Raw genomic sequence first — 16,911 nt, forward strand, 5'->3', positions numbered from 1 at the left:
TTCATTAATGCAAAACGATATCTATAGAAAAACATTTTTGAAAAATAAAATAATAGGTTGGCAGAACGATTTATGATTGAATTGTACGAAAGAGGGCGTTGGCCGCGGAACGGCGACCGTGTGGGGAAAATTCTCTAGCGAATAATCGCGGTGACATGGCTGCTGCTGTCGGAAATACGAAGGCTCCTGAAGAGGTAAATTGCTGAAATTTCAGTGAATTGCTTTTCGGCGGTGCGGTTACTTGTCATATTTGACCTTTGTCTAGCTTAAGGTGGTTGGTATTTAAGCGGGCGCGGCCTTCCTCCATGCTAGACCGACGTTGAAACTAAGCACGGGGTTTCACCGGGGCAAAAACGTGGATACCTCCAATCGTTGACCTCATATGGTCGGTTCTCGGTTGGTTGGGTGCCGTTGCCCTTTAGCGCGTGCTACTTTTTCGCCACTTGGTTCTCGGTTCATCCAATTTTTCTGAAAATTTCAAAATTTGAATCTTAAAATCTCTAATTCGCATATTTTTTTCAGATGGAGCAAGAGCAAAAGGAGGCAAAGCCCATGGGGGACGTGCCTCGTGACGTGATCAAGCACCCTCTGCAAAACTCGTGGACGCTTTGGTACTATGAGAATGACCGTACCAAGTCCTGGGAGGACAATCAGGTTGAGATCTACAATTTCGAGACCGTTGAGGATTTCTGGGCGTAAGTCTCTGTCAATTTTCTAATTTTATCCCATGAGATTATGTGAGCCTGAAAATGAAGAGGTCTCCAAAAACATATCTTTATGAATTATGTTGTCCAAGGTAAAAATTCTAACTGCAGAGCATAATTTATTTATTGAAAATTTTAATTTATGTTATTTCAAAGTTGATCATTGGATTAATGTGCAGTGTGCACCGATAAAGACAAGATTATATAAAGTATGGTGGTACTTTTACCAAAAATTTTAAATCCTCGCTTTAATAGGACTTAGACCCAATACACTTTTATTTACTGGTCTAAGGCCGATACAAATAATTCTATGGTTTGACTGATTATAGGAGGCTGAAGATTTAAAATGAAACAATTGCTTTATTTTTTTTAACTTTAATAGAACAAGACCAATAGAGAATTCAAATTATAATTTTTCTCTTCCTCCGTAATTTTGATCTTACTTTGATATCCACAGGCTGGTGAATCACATCAAGCCAGCCAGTGAGCTCAGGGTTGGTACTGACTATTCGCTCTTCAAGAAGGGCATACGACCCATGTGGGAAGACCCTGCAAACAAAAACGGCGGCCGCTGGCTTGTGTCGCTTGAGAAAAAGCAACGTGGCCCTGAATTGAACAACTGCTGGCTCGAAGTGGTCGGTGTTTGTCCCCAACACACAAACTCCATATTTATACTAGATACTTTTTGGCAGATGCTATGCATGATTGGTGAGGCCTTTGATGAGTACAGTGACGAGGTCAACGGCGCTGTGATGAACATACGGCCCAAGGGCGACAAAATTGGCATCTGGACTGCTGATGGCACTCGCACCACCTGCATTATGGAGATTGGGTATAAATTATTTTTACTTGCCTTTGGGGGTTGCTGCTACCATCAATTCAAGTTGAAAGAAACTTTTTGAATTTACTATTTATTTTAAACAATTTTAATTTCATAGAGATTTAAAACCAAAGGCTAATTTTCATAATTCATTTTTACTGCTGCTTATACTCTGTTTTGTGATTTCAGACAACGCATAAAGTCCCGGCTGAACATCCCAGCCAAGGTTCTGATTGGTTATCAGTTGCACCGTGACTTGACGGTGAAGAACAGCTCAGTGATCAAGAACAGACATCAGGTGTAGTGGCCCTCGCGCTTCGAAAGGACTTTGCGAACGAACTGAAGACTGTTGCGAGTGCTCACTCAGACATAAAGGAAAAGATAAACTCTTAAGGCTGCTGAGCTTTTTTAAGAGGACTACTACTTCTTTCGTTTCTCTCTGTTTCTATTACTTCCGAATGGTTACGTTGCTAGTGACACACACACACTCCAAGCAGTGCTGGAATAATAATCCTATTTATTACGAATTGCTCTTGAATCCTGAGGAAGCTTCAATTTGTACATAACGAGTTGTTGTGGCGAAAGAGAATTGCGGTTATTCTTTATGTATAGCTTGAATAATATTGAGAATAATAATATGTAATTGATTTTGGCAGTTGGTCGAGTGTGTCTGTGTATTTGTATAAGGAACTTCTATATAATCAGTGGGTGAATCAATTGTAAGTATTTTTCTAAATGTAGGAAGTCGTTGATTAATGAATTTGGTTTCCAAGATGATAATTAATCAAAATTAAGGTGTAGCTATTTGCGATTAATGTCACCACTCGACGAGCAACACCCACTTGCCTGGTTTTTTACTCAAGCCAAAGAATTGTGTTTGAGCATGTAACAGGTATGACTTGAGAATAAAAGTTGTTTGTAAATTACACGAGCCTTTACTGCCAACAAATAACCTTACTTGCCCCATTCTTGTAAATTACTTGTATATTAAGTCATGCACCTCTTCCTTCAGGTCGGTCCTCCTAGCCTTTTCCAAAGCTTTTAATATCAATTTCTCTTGTTCGCTCCGAGATTTGTCTTTTGAAAGCCACGCAAACATCTGCAATTATGAAACAGATATGAGATTATGCCAATCATAAATTATTGTTACTAGTATTAAAATATTAAACCGTACGAAAGATCAAATTTATGACCCCATTGATGAATATAATTTACCCGTTCAATTTTCTCTTGGTAGTTGGGAATTTTCTCGAGATCATCTATTATACCATCTGGGACACCTAGCTGGTGTCCAAACTCCATCCACTTCTTGCCAATTTTTTCTGATATTGTGGACACAACTATAAATTAAAACAAAATTATTTTTTCACAATACATTTAATATTTAAACTCGACCTTCAGGGTTAATGCGATTTCCACATTGTACATTGTATTTATCTATGATTCGGTTCTTGTGGAGGTCATATGCCTTCTTTAAATCTTGGTCATTCTGGACAATGTCAGACAGCAACTCAATGTTGTCCTCGGCAACACTGCAGGTGCGCACCAGTTCGAACACCAGTTTAGACAATTTACCATCCAAATAAGTGCTGCGGAATCTCACGTCAAATAGGTCAGAGTGGTTCTTCAGGTAGCTCTGCAAAATTTCTTGCTGCTCTGCTTGCTGTTCGACTCGATCCAAGATTTTGTTCACTAGCTCTTCAAACGAGGTTTCAATTGAGGGCTGCATTGTTTTTTTTGGATATGTAATTTGAATTTTTAGAATGTAGTCCAAAAGAGCGCACAGTGTGCAGTGATTGGTTTGGTAAGAGGAAAGAATGGATACGCGCACTAGGCAGTTTCTTGGTACTCCACCAAACTGATTTCACGTTCACGCCACTAGGATGGATTATTCCCAGGCAGACGAAGCTACAGAAAAAATATTGAATGTGAGTCAGAAATATTGAAAGATTTCCTTTCCTATGCTAAAAAGCCTAAGATTGAAGTACTTCAATCAACTAAAACGGTTTTAATTTTATGGCCTCATGATAAATAAGTTATAGGCAAAATTAGCAAAAACAAATCCTGTTCAAATTTTTGATGAAAATTGGGTAAAGATGACTTGAGTACGCTCTTCTAAGCGCAATAAATAAAAAAATTAAAATATTTACATAATAATATGCTTTTTGAATGCCTTGAAGTAGAAAATTCGGTAATAATTTAGCGTTCGAATTGTGTGCGCAAATTTATTACTAATTTTTAGCAACGGTGGAGTTAGGATTTTTGTATTTTAATTGCCAAATACGTTGATTTTGAATAATTATAATGAAAATATAATCTAGCAACCAAGCAAAAATCGCTTCACAGCGTTTGAAAAAGTTTTATTAAATTTGTTTCAAATATTGTATGTAATATTTAGAGTGAAAAAATTTTAAACCAGTAAAATGAATATATTGATTAAACACAATTTTATATTATATTAAACCAATAATACGTATTATATTATTCGGTAATATAATAAATTTGACAAAGCATGGGATTTTTGTTGTGCAAAAGTAGATTTCGTAAAATTATTTAGATATAATTTGAAGAGCTTTATAAAATTTATAATAATAAAATACACAAATATAAACGCTACCGCTACTTATATTATTCAAAATTTTGTTATAATAATTTCCAAATTCCACAAGTATCATTTGTGTTTACAGACACACGTCCATTTGCAATTAAATAAATATCAAGGAAATAAAAATGAATGTCTATATATCTAGTTCTGAGCCGCAAATTTTCAAAGAATGAGAATTACATTGAAACCACAATTATTGGTACTCTGCAGTGTTTTGTGCGTTACATAAAAAGTTTAATTTTGAATGAATTTATTAAAGAACACCATAGGTGTGCGACATTACATATATAAATTAGGAGATCATTTCTTGACGAGCTGCTTCACACAAACTTAGAGAATTACGAGAGAGAAAAGTTTAATTTTAACAAATATATTACATCCTATAGGAGGCAGACGCCAATTAAAAAAAATCCTCACAAATTGAATTACTAATTATTATAAATGACATTTTAGCAAAACATGCTTGTCAAGAGAGGTGCAATTATTTTTAATCTCGTCTTTTACCCGTTTACGGGTTTACGCAAAACTTGTGTATGAAATGAATCAGATCTGACAGTCTGACAACTCTGACACGTGGGCGTACGATTAAATGTTATACTTCTAGCAATTTACAATAATTACCTCGATGGTTGCAATAAAAATTAAAGCAACAGCTCCTGGATCAACAGGCTGCGACTCGAGCAAAACGCACAATTCTCAAAGTTCGGTGGCTTATTTTTATCTATCAAAAACAGCTGTGTTTACTTTCGTTTCCTCGGAGCGTCAGAAGCGAAATGTGCTGAAGTCATTTCTTATCGTATTTCCTGAATCTTCTTATAGCTGATAAGGCTAGAAGAAACGAGAATCGTGACAAAAGTTCTGAGAAACGGGAGACGGAAAAAGATAAACAAGCTATTATGCTAAAAAGACCAACCCTCCTTGGATGGATTGGATTGTGCACTGTAAAATGGGTAAAATGAACAATTGCACCAAAAGGTGGCACCACCGGTTAATTTTTGGGACGGATCTGCAATAAAAATGTGAAGGCCAAAGGAAGATACTTATTGGTAGACACGTTGAAAATCAACGGCCCCTGCCCTTGATTAGAAGCATGATAGGCTTGGATTATTAAGGCAATCAAAGTGCAATTCCACAATGAGGATAATTGAAGTTAGATCGCGAATAGTTTTGAACTGATAAAAAGCAAGAAGATGCCAATAATGCGAATACCGGCTTTTGGTGCAGAAGTTTCAATATGGCGGCGTCACGTATCTCCTTTGCTTACATCCGTGTGGGGTGATCGCGTGACGTAAAGCGGGCTCATTGATTGGTCAAGAGGTGGGCGAGGCGCGACCTGGCGACGTCTGGCTCAACTAAAGCATAACTAGACCTGGGCTGGGAGCGAAGAAGAAGGGCCGCCGGAGTTCGTTCGGAAGGAAAGTGGGATGGTGAGGAGCAGTCGGCGCTGTTGAGAGCTGAGAGTAGTCGAGGCACAGCGCAGCCAGTTGGTCGTCCGGTGTGCTCGGTGCAGGCAGGACACAAACAAACGTCAGACCCGCAGTCAGTCAGTCAAAGAGTCATTTTCAGTTTGAGAGGCACACCGGCTGCTGCACTTCAGCAAAGATGACGTACCTCGACCTGACGGTGCCCAACTACTCGTACGTGTTCAACTTTGAGGAGGAGTTCGTGCACCAGGACACGCGCGTGTGGATGATTGAGAACTGGAAGAATGGCTTCTACTACGTCGGCATCTACATGATCCTCATTTTCGGCGGGCAGCACTACATGCAGAGTCGGCCGCGCTTCCAGCTCAGGGGTGTGCTCGTCATGTGGAACACCGCCCTGGCCTGCTTCAGCATCCTCGGCGCCTGCCGCACCCTGCCCGAACTTCTGCACACCCTCAAAAACCACGGCGTCTACCACTCGGTCTGCATCCCTAGGTAAGCACGAAAATCAAGCATACAAACAGGAAAACCCCCAAAGCCACCCCACCACGCCCCTTCCACTTGACAGGAAGCCCTCTGAGTTTGCAGGGAAAATAATGAATTTTCAGAAATGGCTCAAATTTTATTGAACTAAATTTTCAACTAAAAATCTCCTGCATTTCCGGGCCACTTCCCAGTGTTTGCCGGATGTTGGGAGTGCTTTTGCTTCTCTCATTTAATGACCGAGCTTTTTGGAATTCCCTCTGTGTTGATCATTTCCCTTCGAATAGTTTGAAATTTTTAGATATTCGATTTTTCGGTGCCAATAAAAATTTTAATTTAGAGTGTAACGTTTTTAAATTATTAAATATTAAATTATTTAATTCTCACCATTTTCTATTCTTTTCCCCGCACGGTGCTCAAAAATACTTTCATTAGAATTAGAATATTTATTAAACACACGAGGTATAAACCTTCTATTTTTAAAACCTCTTGTTTTTCTTGCCCAGCTCCAAAACAGAATTTCGTCGTATCTGTTTTGACAGCAGCACCAAACAAGGGTGGGCCGGATGTTACCTAAATTAAGAGTTGCCTATAAATAAGAAAATCGTCTCCACGTTGTCTTTGGCGATTGTGGAAGGCCAAGGTCGAGGGAGGCACGTGGGGGGTCGTTTGAAGATGCTAATTGGCCTGATGCTGAGTGGTCTGTTAAATCGCGCGTGTCATCCCAAATTCGCTACCTCGGCAATCGGGTTATCGCTGCGACCTAGCTGACCAATCTAATTGAAAATTAACTTTGGACTGATATAATGTTGCCAAGTGTCAAGAGGATCATTTCAAATTAAGCAAGATTGTGTTGAGAAGTTCTTTTGTCAAAACTGAATTAAGTTTTGCAAATTTAAAAACGTTTTCCTCATAAAATTTTTATACAAACAGCAAACATTTTAAAGCGGTTTTTTTTAAAAAAAGAATTTTTTTAAATCAACAGATCTCCACCAAAATTAACTTTTTTCTGTGTAAAGGTGCATACTTATTTTTAAAAGGAAAGAATCAAATTTTGTTCATATTAAGATATTAATTTTAACAATTCCTTATCCTCAGAAATACACGCTAACTTACACTTCCATTTTTTCTACTTTGAAAAAAACAATAAAAAAAATATTGACCCAGTATTTTGCCTGCTGGGAGGCTTTTTAGATTTTATTGTGTAGTCAAATCTCTAAAGCCAGCCACCCTGAAAATAAATAAAAAGATTTGGAAAGATTTATTTTTATAGGTAAGTTTTGCGGGAATAAAGGGATTGATTTATTAAATTAATAAAGTTGTGCACTCACATAGATTTTCTGTGGTGCCTTTGTTGGGTGTTTTGATTAGTTATTCATTAGTTTATATTAAAATTAATAATTAAAATTTTCCTACCAAACAATTTCCAATCAAACTTCAATTTAAAATATAATCGGTTTGTTTTGACATTCAAAGTGATAAAAATATTTTAAACAATATTATGCTCATCAACCGTTTATAATTTAAATTAATTTGTTGTTGAATAAAGATTCTTGGCTATTTATCGCTCTGGATCAAAGAAAGCAAAGCAATTCAAACGTGGCAGTCGGACTAAAATATACCAGTGAGGAATCAAAAGAAAGAAATTGCAGATTGGGTTGCGTGGTAAATAGAGCGGTCTCGTGCCGTTGCAGTCTGGTCGGAAGAAATTAATACACACCATGAACACCAGCAAGCGAGTGCTGAGTTTGGGCGAGGGGGCGTGGCTCCGGCTCTGGGTCACTTCCCCGTTACGTCCGTCTCTTCCCGAAGGTGAAAGATTTTCTCATTTATACTGCACGACGATTTCAACGTTATTCAGATTTCACCTAAAAGATTGCGTCAATTATTATTAGTTTTTATATTCATCATTATCATTGTTGATTTCAATTCAAAGTAATGTACTTTTTTTCACTGTCTCGTATTTATATAATAAAAAAATATCTTGAAGGTTTCCTGGCCGCAAGTGTTTTTGATTAAGAGATATTCCCAGCAAAAATAATTGTTTACGGTTTTGCCGTCATCCTTTGTGGTTTGAAAATGCTGGCCGATCAGCAAAGAGGCGTCAGCTTTTCATTTTTATCGAAAAAAGCTCTCCACGGGGTTTTGCGTGCAAGATAAAGACTTACGCAAAACGTGGTTGATCCTACCTGTAATCAAATGAATCATCATTGTCAAGAGTCCACTCTTGATTCGCGCTTATGTAAGAGTTAAGTGATATGAATTTTGCGTTAATCACCACCTGGTTTTTCCACTACATACAGAAAATCAGGAATTGCATTAAACAGGTTTTGTTTCTTTTTTTTATCTAGGAAATGTGAAATAAAGTGCTTTTCAAATTATAAATGTAACTTAAAGTTATCTAGGAATAAGTGAACATAACATCCTAGCTTTTATCCTTTATTGTTTATTATTAAAAAAAAACCGATACAATATTACATTTATTTGTTTTTCCATTTAAGGAATTGCATTGGTGTGCAAAAATCGTGTTTCTAAAGACTGCGATTAAAAATTTTTAAACGCATGAGACATAAGAGTTAAGGGATTTATTTGGGTGGATCTAATTATGCACTTTCAGTTTGATGCCAGCACTATAATTATTGTTTCTATTCACATTTTTTCTCTAAAAATAAGCACCGTGTCAGTATATTCATTTTCAGCATTTTTTCCTTTTTTTTTCATTAAATTAATTAATTAATGAATTTAAAAAATTATTTAATTGGGGAATTGTGTGTATAGCTTGTCAAGTTAGTTGAAGTCGTTGAAGTTCTATTCGCGTGCCACTCTTATCAGCCGCATTATTTTTATCAGGACCGGACGCCAAAAGCACGTTAATTAATTGGCCTGTTTGCTCGGCAGCGTCATTCATGCAACTCGGTCGACCGACAGACCGGCTGTGCTCCCTGTGCTGGTTACGCGAGCGAGTATGGCTTAAACGATCCACGCAACTTTCCATTCTGCATTCGCGGCGCACCCGGTAGTAATTATCTAATGAAAGACGCGCGCGTGGAATTTCTTCTCCCCTCCAAACAGCTGCCGCAAAAATGCGTGTAAAAATCGTCCGCCTGTCCAATTACGAGCAATCATCTTCAATTAATTGCGTCACCACAGCTGATAGATTTCCTTTTTATTTGCTCTTGATTGTTAGAAACACTTGCATTCATTCTTTTGTTATTAATTCATCTAAATAATTTTGCTTAAAATATCAAATGAATATATTTTTTTGTTTTGCCAGTTACAAAGTTTTTGATTTATAATTTATTTTAAACTAAAGTAATTAGGAGAAACTGGGAGAAATGATCTAATATTTAGAATTTGAGCAAAAATTGTTAAAATACCAAAAGCTTTTATGTGAGATGAATGAGGTTTGCAATTTAGAGCGCTTAAGCTTGCCTGTGGTGGCAAATCCTCTATAATCCGCAGCCGCCCTCTTATCTACGGTCCGCGAAAACTAATGGCAAGGGCGGCGCTCAAGTGGCTCAAAGAAAAACGATGACGAGCTGCACTTGACATGAATTTGCTCTGCATTTTTTTCGCGCGCGCTCCACCGTCGACTCTCTTTCCTTGTCTTCCTGCGCGCGCTTTTCTCTACACACACTTCCGTGTCTTCCGTTGATGAAATCGACTTGCAACTTTCTTACTCTCGTTGCAAACGTGTCGGACGACAACTTAAATTATTTGCAACTGTGAAAATTTTCATTCACTATCAGTTGTTCCAAATAAAATCCCTCTTCAAACAAAAAATGTTGCAGACTCTTTACGTTATAAACTAAAGCGTCGCCATAAAATATCTTTGAAAAAAGTCGAGTAAAATGTTAAGAGAAATTGGAGTGGCTCGACAATTGTATTGGCATCGAAGAATCTCCCAACCTGCAAACCCCTCTTTTAACAAATTTTGAAATGTTTTAAACTTTTTGCATTTATTGATTTTGAAATATTATGTTCACAGCTACATCCTGTACGACAAGGTGAGCGGTTTCTGGACGTGGATGTTCGTGCTGTCAAAACTTCCAGAACTGGGCGACACAGTGTTTATCGTTTTACGCAAGCAGCCGCTCATCTTCCTGCACTGGTACCACCACATCACGGTGCTGCTGTACAGCTGGTTCTCGTACGCCGAGTACACGTCTTCGGCACGCTGGTACGTGGTCATGAACTACCTGGTGCACTCGGTCATGTACACGTACTACGCCCTGCGCGCCATGGGCTACCGACCGCCCAAGCAATTCGCCATGTTCATTACGGCGTCGCAGTTGTCGCAGATGGTCGTCGGCTGCCTGGTCAACTACTGGGCGTACCAGTACCTGCAGAACGGCGACGAGTGTCACATCAGCCTGACCAACATAAAGCTCTCGTTCACCATGTACCTGAGCTACGCGGTGCTGTTTGCCAGATTCTTCCACAAGTCGTACCTTTCGGAACGCAAGGGCAACGCCCCTCCTCCGGCGCGTGTCCACTCGGCCCCGGCCGCGACCAAGTACGACAAGACGACCAACGGCCACCAGTACGGCCTGCTCACCGGCCAGCAGCGCACCAAGGTGGAGTGAAGGACGCCCGTGACCGCTCATCCCGACCCTTCTCCTCAAGGCCGAATTGCATTTCTCACTCTGGGAGCCACTCGGATGGACTAACGACAGGCAGGAAACACAAAACCAACTAACATTTCCAAATCTCTGAGAATTTCAATGCAAAAAGTCTTTGAAGAATTTTTTTTTCAAAAGTCTACAAACTCTTGTCTGAGTTTAGATTTTTTTTAAATTTCGTTTAACATTACGTCTTTGGTTCAACGAGTGGCCCCCTGACTGACGCATCCAAAAGTTTGGGCACAAAGCCATCATGTATTTTGTCTTGAAGATCTTTTGTGCGAACATTCCCTCAAATATGACAATTATTATTGTTGATTAATTCGCCATCATTACCTTTTAAAATGGCTTTCTCTGCGGAAACTACAAGAATTTTGCATAACCACCGCCGTCAAAAACAATCACTCCCTCCGCCTGATTCTGATTCGATTCCCGCCTCGGCGCAGTCAAAATTTGCGTTTGTTCGGATGCTGCACAAACGAAATGACCCCGTTCTCGCCGCGCGTGCTAGAGAGAGCCTCCGCGATATTTGCATATTCGGCCCCTCGGAGGGACTGTTCGGCCCAGCCATCTTCCGTTTGACTCCCTTCCCAGCCTCCTCCCTTCCAGAGTCGGGCTTGCGTAACAAAAAGTCGTCATTTATTTGTTTTTGTTTGTCTGCGTGAGTGAATGAGAGTGTTCTTAATTTAAAACAAGCGTATAGAGATTAGACGTATGTGTAACTTAACGAGAGAGAGCGAGGGGTAATTTTTCGGCCTTGTCGACTATTTCTGGTTCCTTTCAGCACCGATAAAAATGAAAAGTTGTTTGGAAGGAAAAGCACAAAAACCGGTGGTTCGATCGATTTTTGTTTTTAGTTTTTATGTTGATAACAAAAAACCTCAATTTGCATTCCAAATCGAGACAAAGTTAAAAATTTAAAGGGGGATTTGCTGTCCGTAGAGTATACTTTTGAGACTGTGATGATTTTGAGGCGCGACGATTGACATTTACGAGCTGGCTCCGAAACTAAACTGTAGTATAAAAGCTCAGGCGATAAACTGAAGTGTGCGAAATGTGCGCTCGCGGGAGCCGCTGGTGGTTTCCGCAATTTCTTTTTCTTTCGTGTAATTTTTCGTTGTTGCCTTTCTTTGCATTGAATTAAGCGCAGATAATTCGAGTTGAAATTTAAAATTTAAGAAAGTAAAAAAAAAGCATTGAGGCACACTCACTTTGAGAGAGCGTGGGAGTTCTTCAGAGCAGCATTTACTACAACGCATCATTCAGATTGACCTTTGACTTGCTGGTCAACATCCGTAGTCCTGCTAGATACGCGCGCTTTAGACAGTTCGTAGCTTAGGATCCGTGCATGTGTACTTTACCGAAAAGTACTTGAATTAATTATTAATAAATTAATTAATGAAAATCTAATCGCTACTCGACAGCCTTTTAATTTAACTAAGTGCGACTCTGTGTATATGCTATGCATACAGCGATTGGTCTGCTTTGATTGGAATTTGTGGAGAGAAAAAATCAGTTTGTAAACTCGCTACGTCGATTAAGGACTCCAGTCCCTTTTGTTGTCAGCTTCTGTGATTAGTTTTCTCGTCGATTCGTTGACTCGATCGACGCATTTTGTCTTTTCTTGCAGTTTTGTTGAAAGTTGAACGTTTGGGGTGGATGGAAAAAGAGGCTTTTCGGGCCCAAGCACACTTTTTAATGTCAAAGTTCAACCCAACGGTGTCAGGATCAGAGAGACGTTATGTTATCATTCAGTCCTTTTTTCCATCCAGCCTGTCTTTTAATTCCGATATTCTTCAGTTGACGACGAGAAACCAGCAGGCATTTTTGAGACTTACACTTTTCTCAATTTGCATTTTAGCGTTTAAGGAACTTCTATACTGTTATTGTGTAACACGAAATCGAGCACTATCCGGTCGTCGTATGTAACCACATTATAAAATGTAATTCCTGTCTGTACATAAGTGAATGAGGTAAAAAATAAATCACGGCTGCCAAATTATACCATGCTTCACCAAGAAAATAAAGAAAGTTTGAAAATTGATCTTGAAATTTTGTATGTGTCTTTTCTTTTCAAGCAACGCACAATCCCTGGCAGAGTCGTAGCATTTAGAAGAACAAAAAAATTCAGACTGCGAGCGTCTGCTGTGGCCCTTAATTAATTAACGCGACCTATTTTTAACGTCGCCGAGCGCGGCCGTGAGAGAATTTGGCAAAGAGCGGCTGAATGAGCACATTTTATTTATGCTGCCTCACTAAAAGCACTGACCGCCTCGTTTTTGCATTAACATGAACTAGGCGCGACGCTATGGGCACCAAGATTTGTTAGCGTTCATTGCATGATATCAGTTCAAATCCACCATTATTTAATTAAAAACTTTATTACCTTTAATTTTACTGTTTGGTAATTCAAGGATTGAGAAATTAGAACTTAGGATTAAAATTTAAATAAAGATGAAGTATGGACTTGGCCTGGAGAACTGGAAAAAGGTGATGAGATCAGCAGCGGTGTCAGCACTTTTGGTATTTAGTGCACCAGATATAAAGGCGCTTGAGGCACCTGCAGTGTGTTTGCATCAATATGTGGAAAAATAAAGACGCTCAGCTTTAAGTTCAACGGCCTCGTCATTCCAGCGCATTCTACCCGATACCTCAGTGGACGATGACAATTTTCCACTTTACATGCACTAGCCGGTGGTTCAAGCTCACCCTTCCATATGCGAGAAATACAAGTATTATTTCCGCAAAGAAGTGAAAGAAGCGCGCGCTCTTCGATGTTGTATGTCATCCTTATTATATGTCAATAAAATAGAATGACTTGTAAGAAAAATGTGATATTATGTTGCAGATTTTTTGCCTCACTCTTTGCTTGAAATTAATTGTATAGAATGGTGTGGGGATTGTGCTTTTTGACCGAGTGCTATTTAAATTTCAGGTAAATTTTTTGGGTACTATACTAACTTGTTTAAATAAATTTTATGACATAAAATTTGATAATTTTAATGAAAGTTGTGATAGTACTAATAGAATTTCATCAACAAAAATAATATTACACGTTAAAATACTTTTATATCTCTTAAAAAAAATATTTAAAACTTTGAGAAGTTCAGCCGCAGGAATTCTCAAAGGAATAAAAAAAAATTATACATTTAGTGACTATAACTTCGCTTTCGCAAAATTTTCTTGACACCGCATTTGTTGTACGTCGGATATAATATGCATTTGCTCTGTAGGAAGGTCAGTTGCAGCGAGTTCAAACTAAGAATAGTTCAAGTGCATTAATAATTATTTCTTGGGAGAAGCGCGCGCGTTATTTTATTTCTATAATGATCCGTTCAAAGCCTCGAGCCTCTTTCTCTCGGCTGTAATTATTTTATACCTCCCTTTTTCGAAGTCTTCATACGTTTTACTCTCCTGACTCTACATAACTGCAGTAAAGCAAAGCGATGATTGTTATTGCGTGCGCGTCGCTGATGCAGGAATAGAAGAACAAAATTAAAATAAATGCTACTGATCGTCAACATGGAGAATGAGCATAAGCCTATTATGATGTCGAGGCCAGCAACATTGATTTAATTCACAAAATGCGTCTGATAAATTCATTTCAATTATTTAAAACTTCTCTTTGTAACAAATTTAGAAGGACACAACATACATAAAGTTTATTTGAAACAAATTTCACAGAAAAAAAAAAATAAATAAAAATGGATGCACATCTTTTTGAACAACAATAGATAATATCAAACTATGCTCTGGGCACTATTTGAGTAATTATAGCCACACTCGCTCTGGGTATTTATATTTTAGAGGCGGCAAATTTTCACAATTAGCTGCCGGGCATTCTTTAAATATATAGTACACAAACTCTTAAATTACAAATCGCTTTCTTTCTTCACGGTCTCAATCAGGTGATGCTCGGCCCTTTTCACCAGCAGCACCGCTTCCTCCACGCTGATCTTGTAGTTATGTGTGTTACGCAAACGCACGCACACTCGCCGACCTTTAATTGTGCAATACCAAACATTTCGAGGAGGGAAAATAAAAATTCCTAGTCACAAATTTCCCCTGCGATAAAAATCAACACCTTTTGTAAACTATGCTTGCGCCATCAAATTCCTCAATGGTACAAATGGTGAGGTAAAAATTTTTGTTATAGTTTCCATTAAATTTATATATATTTCCCTCTTCAAAAAAGCAAGGAAAATTGCAATTATATACGCTCGACAACTGGCGCTCAGCAAGTTACATCTCTGCTCAAGGCCAACTGCATAATATAAAAGTCAATGAAAATCCCAATAAGATTGGGACCGCAAGTTGCATTACTATTACAAGGAAATTACTTTTGGAAAAACCATAGCATTAAAAAACTTTTATTCACCTACGTCTGCTTTTGCAATTGCAATGCATTTTCTAGGAGATTTCAACGCGAGCAAGAAAAATTTATCAAAATAATGTGCAGCATTGTTTAAAATTAATTTTTAAAGGAAGGATTTTAAATTGCGAAGAGGAAGTAGTTTGAATGGGATTCCTCGAATAATGAAAGTGCGCGATGGTGGTGCGGCGGGAAAAAGGGAAAGTGCTTTAGGTCTGCCGCGCGCTTCCAAAGATCTTAAGAAAGGACCTTTTAAATGCCCGCGGTCCATTAGCCACGCCTGCAATTCCTATGATACATGACATGTGTTGCCGCATGCAAACTCGCTGATCGTGAAACACAAAATTAAACAAAGGCTTAAATGCAAAATATCAGGTTTATTTCACTAATCAAAATTTGTTACAAAATATTTAATTAAAAAATTTAAGTCTTGGATATTTAATATATTTATTGATGAGAGATTGCAAATATTCTCATTCGAATAAAAACTCACACTGTGGAAAAACTGGTATTCCCAGTCGATCGATTAAATGCTCTTCCTTTAATAAGCGAAGTTATACATTTGCCATTTCTTATTCCACCTGGCATTCTTCGATTACGCGCATATGATTGATTGACACACATGTTCATTTAGATTTCTCACAAACGTGCCACATGCAAAAGTCGCACGACTTGTTTTCCCCTTATGATAGTAAAATTGCACATTATGCACGCAATCAAATTACTATAAATCGTTATTTCTAACAATAAATTTCAAGAAGACTAAAATTTGTTGAAACGGAAATAGCAAGTGGACAAAAATAATCCTGGTTTCTTTTAATTTCTGAGTGTGTCCATTTGAAAAACACGCGCCGTGTTGCGTTAATAATACTTTCTCACGATTTTCGCCTGCCGACGCACACACGCACTCCAAACTTTCTAACACAACTCTATTTACAAACACATATGGCCAGGCCGCAATGTCTCTCCTAAGTCAAACGAGCACCTCGGAATCATTTCCATAAAATGAATTAATTAAAAATTAAAAATATCATACTGCAACAGCTACTTTGATTTATTTTCTAATTTTTGCTCTGAAATTATATTTTTTTTTCTTTTGCTAACCGGAAGTGTGCAGTTGGTGTGTCGTACTGGTCAAAAATTAGTTGCTTCCTTTTAATGAAAAGTTTCTCTTGAGTGAAGTTGCAAGTAATCGAAGCGAGACCCTCAAAATTCGCACGCGTTAACGCATTATGATGCGAAGGCCGTGACATTCTAATTCTGTTCCGCACGGCTCCTTATATCCGTAACAGTGATAAAGATAAAAAAAGGTAGTAAAATATATTAAATAAATGATTTTGCTTCTTATCTCAGAAATTTTTTGCATTATTATCCAATCTATTAAAGATACTTGCATAGTAAAATTTAAGTTTATTTGCACGCAGTCCCAAAATCCTTTTATAAGTTACCTTTTTATAATAACTAATTATTTTTTCATGATTTTCTTTTAGCCACTGACTTTCTTAGCTCTGCCAAAAAATTTTTTTTATCTAAAAGCTCAGCTGTTGGTTCAATATTGATGTGGTCTGATTTTTTGATCCGTTCCAATGTACTTGACATTATCAGCCACACCTGTTGTGTCTCTTCACTCCATATTATTTTATTCCTGTCTATAGCAACAATGAGTTAATACGCTGGAAAAACCAACTAGATGATCACGTGCCATATACATTATATAATATGTAACGCACACAGATCGCGGCACAGTACTGGATATTTTCCATCGTTGGACTTCCCCATATCTTCGCAACATAACAAAAACGACACTTCATTTCGTTTTTGCCCCGCGGGAGTTTTCCACCAATCAATCTTTTACATCATTATAATCAAAGCCACAAGAAA

General features: G+C 38.2%; 3 protein-coding genes and 1 long non-coding RNA gene across 5 annotated transcripts; 2 read left to right on the plus strand and 2 right to left on the minus strand.

Moving 5' to 3' along the window:
* The first annotated feature begins 94 nt into the window (after positions 1–94).
* On the plus strand, positions 95–2,450 carry LOC132196725 (eukaryotic translation initiation factor 4E-like). Its single transcript, XM_059619560.1, has 5 exons — positions 95–194; positions 523–695; positions 1,162–1,339; positions 1,397–1,536; positions 1,714–2,450. Exons 1-5 carry the CDS (start codon positions 156–158, stop codon positions 1,826–1,828), a joined length of 645 nt encoding a protein of 214 aa, XP_059475543.1. The 5' UTR covers positions 95–155; the 3' UTR covers positions 1,829–2,450.
* Positions 1,671–5,036, minus strand: LOC132196726 (uncharacterized). The gene is made up of 4 exons (XM_059619561.1): positions 4,751–5,036; positions 2,920–3,432; positions 2,740–2,864; positions 1,671–2,623 (listed from the first exon to the last, which is right to left on the minus strand). The coding sequence occupies exons 2-4, from the start codon at positions 3,251–3,253 to the stop codon at positions 2,501–2,503; spliced, it is 582 nt and encodes a 193-aa protein (XP_059475544.1). The 5' UTR covers positions 3,254–3,432; positions 4,751–5,036; the 3' UTR covers positions 1,671–2,500.
* Positions 5,037–5,489: 453 nt separating this feature from the next.
* Positions 5,490–12,710, plus strand: LOC132196722 (elongation of very long chain fatty acids protein 6). 2 transcript variants are annotated; one of them, XM_059619557.1, is made up of 3 exons: positions 5,492–5,639; positions 5,696–6,048; positions 10,025–12,710. In XM_059619557.1, exons 2-3 carry the CDS (start codon positions 5,732–5,734, stop codon positions 10,620–10,622), a joined length of 915 nt encoding a protein of 304 aa, XP_059475540.1. In that variant the 5' UTR covers positions 5,492–5,639; positions 5,696–5,731; the 3' UTR covers positions 10,623–12,710. The 2 variants fall into 2 exon arrangements, with proteins under 2 accessions (XP_059475539.1, XP_059475540.1); XM_059619556.1 differs by having other exon boundaries at positions 5,490–6,048.
* On the minus strand, positions 7,099–8,139 carry LOC132196727 (uncharacterized). Its single transcript, XR_009441791.1, has 3 exons — positions 7,981–8,139; positions 7,757–7,904; positions 7,099–7,267 (listed from the first exon to the last, which is right to left on the minus strand). It is a non-coding gene; the product is annotated as an uncharacterized LOC132196727 (long non-coding RNA).
* Positions 12,711–16,911: the final 4,201 nt, after the last annotated feature.

The sequence above is a fragment of the Neocloeon triangulifer genome, unplaced genomic scaffold, assembly GCF_031216515.1.
Source record: "Neocloeon triangulifer isolate White Clay Creek 2 clone unplaced genomic scaffold, ASM3121651v1 ptg000012l, whole genome shotgun sequence".
Lineage (NCBI taxonomy): Eukaryota > Metazoa > Arthropoda > Insecta > Ephemeroptera > Baetidae > Neocloeon > Neocloeon triangulifer.